This window comes from Egretta garzetta, unplaced genomic scaffold, assembly GCF_000687185.1.
Source record: "Egretta garzetta isolate BGI_Z169 unplaced genomic scaffold, ASM68718v1 scaffold163, whole genome shotgun sequence".
In the NCBI taxonomy this organism is placed as follows: Eukaryota; Metazoa; Chordata; class Aves; order Pelecaniformes; family Ardeidae; genus Egretta; species Egretta garzetta.
In genome coordinates this window covers 1840659-1850319 of record NW_009259308.1, presented here as the reverse complement: position 1 = coordinate 1850319, position 9661 = coordinate 1840659, and the positions used below count along the sequence as shown (strand labels likewise).

The following is a 9661-nucleotide window of genomic DNA, read 5'->3' as shown; positions in this document are numbered from 1 at the left end:
AGATCTGATCAAGAGGCTTATAAAGAGACAGATTTTGCCAATTACTGTCTTAGTTTAGATTAAGCAAAAGATCAGTAGAAATCAAGGCGTGTTCAGAAAAAAAAAAAAAATCACAACTTAGAAAATGGTAGCGTGATGAAGCTACCACCCTGAGGAAACTGTACATGGATTCACAGAATGTGTGCTGATTTATGATAGTATGACACCAAATGAATCCAGACTGAATGTTATAAAGCAGAGACACCTTCACAGACAAAAGTACTTCTAAAAAGTTTCTGTTCAGTAAGGACTCACTTTTCCTCAAAGGAACAGAAAAGCTTATCCTTGAAGTTGAGAAAACTCTTCTGCATGTGATGACTTCATTGCTCCTTACAGAATTATAACATTAAAAGGAAGTGCCTGTAACACCAAATAGTATTTTGAGTGTAAAAACTGACAACATATCAAAGAAATTATGCTTCCTTATTTGAATTGTATTTGGAACAAGTCAAGAATGTATACACATTCATTTATGAAATAACACAAATTCTTAGTACCCATGAAAGCAGTGCAGCCTCTCTTTTCTCCTCATTGTAGCCAGGGAATCAGGTGACTTTAAATTTAATAAAGGTCACAGGAAGAATTTAAATCCTTGCTACCCAGCCATTTACCGCCAAGGAATCAGCTGGTTTTGCCAATATGATCAGTTGCTAAGTAGCAAATATTAGCACACAGCTTCAGAGTTATGGTCCCTTTGGATTAACTGGGACACTTTCACCTCAGCTACTAAGTCTGGCATAGCAAAATGAAACTGCCCCTGCTTCCGAACAGTTCATACTGGAGAGATTCTTTGGCCATCTTTTGAGCTGGAGAGTGAACTGTTTGGGCAGTAAAAGCTTTTCTTCCAAGTAAATCATGTGACAAAAGATGAATGAGACAAATTTTGTGGCTAAAGAATTTATGGAGTCCTAATTATATGCATATAGTTAGTTATATACATTTGTGTATCTGCCTAAAAAGCAGGCTTCCATTTTGCACTACCTACAGTGGCCTCACTATGACTTCACATAGAGCATGGTATCAAATTCTATCCTAGATATTAGTTTCCCCTGCATCACAAGGGCCACACCAGCAGAGAAATTTTATTATTTCCACTTCAGCCAAAAAGGCTATAAAAATTACTTTAAAGTATGCACAACTCTGCTTATTACAAAAAGAAAATAGATTGTTAATTAATTAATGTAAGTTAGCATTTGTTGTTACTGTCAAACCTGATCAAAAGTATGTTTTATAACATACAATGAATTATGTAAGCAAAGGTGCAGTTAGAACAACTACAAAATAAATGGAAAGAGACTTTATGGAAGGAGCACCATCTTTCCTCGAGCACCACTGCTACAAATAATGTCTTTATGAGCCTTAACTACTTCCTCCAGTGGATATTCAGAGCCTACAGTTGGTTTCAGCCAGCCAGCTTCTATGCCATCAAGGAGTGCTGTTGCACATTCATGCCTCTCCTCCTGCATGTAATAAAGACAGCATTTACCACAAGGTCTTTACATTTTAGGAAAGCATTGACTATTTATGCAAGTGTTAAACCAAATTTCACAACCCAAGAATATTTTATGATGTTCTGAGATTAAATCAAAATGTAAAGGAATGAACAAGCGAGTTACTTACAGTGAAATTACTTTTTCATCCCTACAAACAATTGGAAATAGAGAGGTGTTGGAATAAGCCAACAAACATTCTTTGAAATAAAAATGTTTCTTACCTCAGTTGCAAGAAACAGACTAACTCCAATTATGCTAGATTCTTTACTCATAGTGTCTCTTGGATTTATCTCAATAGGACCTCTACAGCCCACAACCTGTTACAAACAAGTTAGAAGATAGTTCAAGTTACAACTGTTGAATTGCGTTGTTAAATGCCCAAACTAAAGTCAGTGACAAAAAATACTTACCATCACCCTTCCTGCATAGGACAACAGTTGCAAGTCAGTAGCAAGATTGACGTTAGAGAGCATTTCTATTATTATATCAACTCCTTCCATCCCTATGTATTCCTATACAGGACATAAAATGTTATTTAAATCACTCCAGTTTGTGCTTGGGTACCGCTGTTTATTTCATATACTACAGATAACATACATTTTACAGTTTATTGTTTAAATTGTAAATACAGCCTTTGTACTAAGGCTGACAGCTAATAAGTTTAATTTTAGCATATTTTGATATGCTGAATTATGATATGCTACCATATTGGAATTTGCTGTAATGCAAGAGTTTCTAAATGCCATTGCCTGTGAAGAAAGCTCAGTTTCTCAGCATGGAGAAGTTTTTCCTTGTGCAGAAATGAAGAAGGCAGTACACTATTGCTCCTACGTATATCATAAATCCATTTTAAAAAACTTGTGCAAACAACTGTTCACATTTTTTTAGTATGAAAAATACATACTGCATCACCTAGCCCTGATACATGCTTACCTTGATTTTATCAGTGTAATTAGCTTCTCTGTGATTAAATGCTTGGTGAGCACCATTTCTCAGAACCATGTTCACGCCTTCCTCAGTTCCTGCTGTACCCAAAACCTTTAAACCACAAGCTCTGGCAATCTGACATGCTGCTATTCCCACCTGAGGGGAGAAAAAGAAATAAATAAAAAGAAGTAGTCTTTTGGTCTCTTGCTTTCTTAGCATTTTAAATTTTCTATGTTCCACCAGAAGCTTTGAACTTACCCACTTAAAAAGTTGGCCTGGTAACATTTTTTTAGCCATGATAAGTAACTTCGATCTTAGATAGCGAAATAGTCTTTAAAAAAAGATATTTACAGAGGCAGAGTAAAGTTTTGTGGGTTTTTTAATAGCTATCAGCATTGGATGTCTATCTGTTAAAGTTCGGCCATGTATATTTGGTACAAAGCCAAGGAAATTCTTCTCTTTACAGAATCACCTGCTATTGATACCAGCACAATATACTACAAAGAAAATCTGCAAGCACAGATTTCATTAATGCTACTTTTGCACCTTTCACAAAGAGATTAAATGATACTTTTAGAAAGCAAATTCTCAGTGTCTCATACCAGAGACATGCACTTTGCACTCCAGAGGATGTTTAGAGGTGTGGGATGCCTTCACTGGCATTGGAGCCAATGATCACTTGAGGCATACCAACACCATCTCTTGGTTTTGCTTTGTGTCACAGCCACAGAATGCAAAAGCAAAACAAGGGAACAGCTGACACGGACGATGCCTCCCTGGGATTCAGTCCCAGCTGGTCAGCTTCCTGAGGCTACAGATTCGGCAGCCCACTGTACCAACCATACAGCTGGATACCTCCTCCAGGATATGTTGATATATGCATGTTTTAATATTTGGGGGGAGAAGGGAGGAACAAACAAATAAATAAATATACAAATAAAGAAGACCATAAAAACTCCATTCTGTGTCTCTGCTGCTTAAATTTGTAGGTATGAATAACACAGAGAATAAATGGACAGGCTTCTCAAAAAAAAAAATCTACCGTGGCCACCTGTCTGGCCAGGATCTACCCAGACTGTTTGCCAAATGTGACCTTGTTTTCTCAATAGAAGATCATCAGTTTTCAACTAAATGGAAAAACAAACACCACTAATTAAAATAAATCATGGCCAAACTGATTTTCAGAGAAAAATTCAAAAGGAGGCACATTTTTAAGAATCACTATAGAACTGAGCACCACTTGAAAGAAAAGATGCCTCACAAACCATCTTTTCTCTTCAGCATGTGCTTCCTACCTATGCTTCTCTCACTGCTCTTACAAGTATTCCTGTAACAAAGGTTACAAGTCCACACAACAACAGACTTGCATTATATGCTTCTGCAAACCAAAGGCAATGTATCTTTTAAAGAAACATAAAATAACTAAGAGTAGAAACACTACATTTAGTTTAAGAAAAAAGAGGCTATGATGCTGAATGCCATTCTAGTATCTTAGAAAGAGATCTGAATTACTCCTCATGCAAGACTGTCATAATCACCTTCTTGCTGTCTACCAACTAATTAAGGAATTTCACCCATTTATAGCAGCTGTTTGGTGCATCAGCAGAAGCTGAACAACAAAGTGCAGAGTATGAGGGATAAATTAAACTAAAACGTTGTGTGAGAGACATCTGAAGTTAGTTTGTCATGTAAAACCAAAGAAAACTGTATGTTCGATTTCACATAGTATTCAGTCATAAATTTATATATTCCAGTATCTCTCCTCGTGCAGCTAGCTGTTAGTGAATAGGTAAAAACATCCCAGAAATGCATAGTTGCTATGCACCAGTGGTTACTACTCAGAGAACTAAGAACAACTTGTACATATTTTAAAATTACAGCTTTCTGCTATTAGTTTTATCTCAGGAAGATCGGTTAGAAAGCTTCCAGACCAACTTCTGACTGCAGCAATGTGTTTATTATGTGACCCCCGGTATTAGGAGCCTTACACAATCACTCATGCAGTTTCATAGTTATTTGGAATAACAGGGTTTGCTCTAAGAAAAAAGCATCCTGAAGTGTCTGAAACAAAAACCTAATTTTGTTAATCCATTAATTGTTATAAATGTGACCATAAATAGTATCACAGACAAAAGCAGATACAAGGACAGAAAGCAGCACTTCTTATAACTTGCCTTCTCAAAATACTTACTCCCCCACTTGCACCATGCACTAGCACACTTTCCCCTGCTTTGGCACGCCCTCTGAATGGAGAAATAGAAAATATTGGCATTATGATTGTGGTACATAATAATTAAGCATCAGATTGCATATACTGACATCAAATCTCATCTCTCACACATTATTATTTCCAATTCATGTTATGGCTAAACAGGTATAATCAGCCTCTTTGGGAAAACAGGGAGGCAAAATAAACCATATCATTTATGAATTTAAGTAATATGCAATTATGTCAACATGCAACTAGCAGCAAGTAACAACCTGGTACTGAACCTCAGTTCAAGATCTTCACCCGTTACAGATCTTAAAATAAACCACACTAGTTCTAATAATTTGTTCTGTCAAACTAAACCAGATTTCCAGTCCTAAGCTCTCACTGAGCTGACACGGAAGTCTGGCCTTTACTCGTTCTACTGCCCTATGGCAACAGACAGGACTGTACACAGAGTGTCTCTGGCAGAGAGGCTCATGAAGAAAAGAGGTGGCTCTGCTCTACAGCACACTGTTTAATTAAGAAATTAGAACTATTCCTGGTTTTCTTCCCTAGCTAAAATACCAAGGAGTACTGAAAGAGAATTACACATTTTATTCCAAGATACTTATCAAAGAAGCCTTTCCAGGTCTGTTCTCTTAAGAAAAAACACTTAACAGGAAAATGCTCCTAGGTAACACTTATCTGACAATTCCATCAGTATAAAAAAATTTAACTTAAGTGTTTTAAACATTTCCCACTCATTGATCTCCCCCCATTTCACAGGACAATAAAAATACGGGCTTCAGTATTTTAAATATTCAAAAACAAAATGCACGAACTTAGATTTGGCACCTTACTTCTGGAAAAGAGCACGATAAGCGGTGAAGTAGGGTATTCCAATCGCTGCTCCTTGCCTAAAGTCCAATTTATCCGACAAAGGAAAGACTCTGTTAGCTGCAGCAACTGCATAATCTGCATATCCTCCAGAGATTGTACCAGTGGTAAAAACCCGGTCACCTTTCTAAAAAGGAGGGAAAGAAAGTAGAGAAATTAATAATCTCCCTTATTTTTTCCTTAATAGATATTAAGAACCAGTTCACAGAAGTTTGGGCTATTTCTAACAGCTCTCCTATTAAAAATAACCAGTTATATTTGTCACAGAGAAGATTTTTATAAATGCTAACACACACAATCAATGCAACACAAACCATATCATTTCATATACTTTGATTTAAGTGTCATAATTACAACCCCCGCGCTGCAGTACAACACACAAACTTACTGTCTCATTAACCTTAATGAACCTGAAGACTAAAGAATTCCATCCACAGATTCCAAATGCAAAACCTCAAAAGCCTTTACAAACACAAAAGAAACATTTCTCAATTATTTTTGTTTAAACATGAAAAAAAGATCTTCTCCTGATATATCCTAAGGTAAGTAAATATTGCTGCTGTTCTTCAACTGGGAACACTCAATTCATGAGGTGAGGCAGGAAATGCACCACCTGGCCGTGTGCTGTGTGCGTGTGCGCCCAGGCGCTTCAGTCCTGCTGATGGAGCACGGCGCCAGTTGCTGTGGTCCAGCTCAGCATCCAGCCATGTACAAGCAGTATCCGTTAATGTCAGCAGTTACCGAGCTCTGATTTTTCTACCATTTGCATGTTGATCCCAATAAATATACAGCGTGTGGACTACACCAGTTTGGTTTGCAGCCATCAGGTATTAACTACAGTGCAAAGGGCTGTGTATCAGCACAGCTGTTTCTCCAGCATGATGAGTATGCAAATGAGCCAGCTTGGCACCTCAGCATTTTCAGGATGTCTGTCTGTGGCACATATCGATCTCGTCATCTCTTTCATTCAAGCAGAGACCATCACGATTTCCATAAAAACCGAAAAGCACACACAGCAGATATAGCAAACTACTGATAAGAAAATATGAATAAACACAATTCTCTCTAGACAATCAAATCCCTCATGTCTCCCACAATAGTTACCTAAATTGCAAGTCAGGAAATTCCAACACCATTTTAACTACAATTTTTATGTTTGTCTGAGACCAACAGTCTAGTCACTGGAAAGGAAGAACAGATTTAAAAACTAAATCCATTTCATAGATATCTTTTAGCAAACTGATAATTGCCTTCTGCCCCAAGACTTTCCCCTTGTGAAAATCTAAGCAAAATTACTAGACTGGAGCAATAAAGTATGTGAACAGTTTTAACAACACATACGTAATTTATGGAGTGTCGTAAGTCAGTAAAACAAAAGCTATTTCCATTTTCAAAAAAAACTTTACAGAATTTTTTTCAGTTCCGCATGAAAAGATTATCTCAAACAGGAAGCATCCAACTTCAAATATTTCTGCAATGCCATAAAAATAGTTCTGAGCCACAACTTTTGTGCACCTGATATCATTGCTTTAAGCAGACAAACTGAAGGGCCTCTTCTGAGGCCTTTTAACTCCTGGAGGTCAACAGCACCAAAGACTTCCCTGCAGTTCAATCTGCAGACTGGATTGCCAATATGATCTCGCTGCATGCTTTTACCAGTCAGCAAAGGTCATTTTCTGCCGAATAGATTTCATGATTATAAGCAATAAAAACACGAACAATCACACAAATAGGATACCATGGACAATAATTAATTAAAACCCAGTGCATAAATACCTTGAATGCAGTCACTTGTTCCCCAACACCTTCTATCACACCAGCCACATCTGAGCCAGGAGTATAGGGTAAAGCTGGTTTTCTAGCATAATTTCCAGAACGAATATATGTCTCGACAGGATTTACTCCACAGGCATGGACTTTAATTAACACCTAAAAGAAAAGATGCTTCTTAAACAATAACTAAAAAGATTTAAAACTTGAATTCACAGCACAGTATCGTGACATTTTAACTAAATTCTTAAACAGAGACAGCAAAAATTCAGTATTGAACTGAAGCTATTTTCAGGAAATCCTGAAATGAAGCCCAAGAAACAGTAAAAAGCTCACATTTTTTAAACATGATGTCTCAGGTAGTATGAATACACGGATCAAAAACTACATATTCAAGATGAAAACTTCTGGTTTGTATTCTCCATTCTGTTCTGAGTGTACCTGTTATCATTCAATATTATTATTTCAGTTCACAGAATTCATATATACCTGATTTTCTTTTGGATCAGGAATTAAGACATCTGACTGGAGTTTAAGCACTTCAGGGCCACCAAATTCAAAAACTCTGACAGCTCTCATCACATTTCTTGTGGCTGCCATAGCAATCAGAATACCTGGGAAGAAAAAAAAACCCACAATAATACTGTATTGCTTTAATAATTTATTTTGCATCTTCAAAATAAAGAAATCAAACAACAACCTGTCAAGCAACTGATGCAATAGAGCCTCACTCCTGATTTAAATTGTGGGGGTTCTTTTTGTTTGTTTTGGGTTTTTTTTCCCCAAAATCTTAAACAAGGCAGAAAATTAACCCTACCATTTGTAGGACTTTATGGGTATTAAGAGAATCACATGCAAATAATTTATCCATAGAAGTATTTATCCAGCAGCTCCTCTGAACACTCCACTGCTAACGCACATGCAGAGATGTACAGTACTTTGGGGAAAAACATTGACAATTTACTATTACAATTCTGGTAAAATAGCCTGTCGTACATTGGCTGACTTGGTAATCTAGGTAAGTGACGTTTCAGTCACTGTTCCTGCTTACTTGTATGTAAAAAAAGCTACAAAAAAACTACTCATCAGCTATCAAAAATAGAAGATACCGTAAGACATCAAGACAAGGCAGGAAAAACTGAAGTGCAGACATTCAGGATTCCAATCCTGAATTCCAGCTGGATTTCGCCACTGCAGCTATATGCGACAAAGACCATGAACCACAGCCCTCGGCTGCTGCAGCTCACAGCCTTGTACACGTTACTGGAAGCAATGACAATTTATCAACACATGAAGCTGCAACTATTCCAACTGCATGCATTTGTGAAGTGTTCTAACAAAAGACCACAAGCAAGTTACTCCTACTACAGGAAAAGTTACACACAATTCTTTTCGGAACCTGATCGACTCAGACACAGTCTGAGTGCACAGCTAATCATCACAGGGCAGCAGACAGACATACAAGAACCTTAAAGGCACCAAGAGATTGAGCTTTTGGCCAACTCCAGCTAAAGAACTTTAGGGCTGTAGCCAGAGGCAGGCTTTTTCCCAAAGATGATTACAGCTTTTTAAAAAGTAGCTGACTTAATCACTATTTTTTTTCCTCCTAACTGGTATAGTCTGTAAGGCTTCACATTTTTGGTTACCTGTTCAAGTCAGGAAGAGTGTGAGTCACAAGGATATACACTACTAACATTTCTTCCCTTGGGGCAGGACAAAAATCTACACTGCGAAGTAACTTCTGAAGTATAGGTCACTTTTATACATAGTGATAATAAACCAAATTAAATGAAGGCTTCTATTCTGCTCAGAAAAAGACGGGACCCTGTAGTTTTTAATAAATGATTCCACAGTATGATGACTGATCGTTAGGGCGAGGCCTTCTCTAGACAACTGGAAGCAACCCCGGTATGTGCTGGGGGGGCAACAGGTGGGCGCAAGCAATCCAGGCAGCTTCCTGAGCGCCTCGGTGACACCGTCCTGGCAATCCGGGAGAGGAGAGGGAGAGGGAGAGGGAGAGGTGCCCTCGTATTCACAAGCAGGGAAGGACTGGTGGGGCATGAGGAGGCTGGCGGCAGCCCTGGCTACAGCGGCCAGGAGGCGGTGGAGTTCCGGACCAGGCAGGAGGGAAGGAGGGCAAGCAGCGGGACGGCAGCCGGCCGGTCCGGAGGGCAGGCTCTGCCCCCTCAGGGAATCCCAGGGGATTCCGGAAAGCCCCGCAGGGGCGAGGCGGGGCCCGTAGAGCTGGCTGAGAGTCGAAGATCGACCTGTCCAAGGTCAGCGGTCCCTCCGGACAAGCACGCCACCGAACAGGCCTGGGCGGATGCAGGGGCAGCCCCTCGGC

General features: G+C 38.8%; 1 protein-coding gene across 2 annotated transcripts; it reads right to left on the bottom strand.

Annotated features, from left to right (window-relative positions):
* Positions 1–345: 345 nt before the first annotated feature.
* On the bottom strand, positions 346–8999 carry CRYZ (crystallin zeta). Of its 2 annotated transcripts, XM_009636202.2 has the most exons (9): positions 8964–8999; positions 7807–7931; positions 7324–7476; positions 5511–5674; positions 4651–4702; positions 2466–2615; positions 1943–2044; positions 1754–1849; positions 346–1499 (listed from the first exon to the last, which is right to left on the bottom strand). In XM_009636202.2, exons 2-9 carry the CDS (start codon positions 7915–7917, stop codon positions 1338–1340), a joined length of 990 nt encoding a protein of 329 aa, XP_009634497.1. In that variant the 5' UTR covers positions 7918–7931; positions 8964–8999; the 3' UTR covers positions 346–1337. The 2 variants fall into 2 exon arrangements, with proteins under 2 accessions (XP_009634497.1, XP_035747685.1); XM_035891792.1 differs by lacking the exon at positions 1943–2044.
* Positions 9000–9661: the final 662 nt, after the last annotated feature.

Bases quoted from the DNA above. Each gene is read 5' to 3' on its own strand.
- CRYZ (XM_009636202.2), bottom strand. From the start codon at position 7,917: ATGGCAGCCACAAGAAATGTGATGAGAGCTGTCAGAGTTTTTGAATTT. The intron at 7,477-7,806 runs GTATATATGAAT...CTTTTCTTTTAG, and splicing joins CTGATCCAAAAGAAAATCAG to GTGTTAATTAAAGTCCATGC. The intron at 2,616-4,650 runs GTAAGTATTTTG...TTCTCCCCTCAG, and splicing joins TGCATGGTGCAAGTGGGGGA to GTGGGAATAGCAGCATGTCA.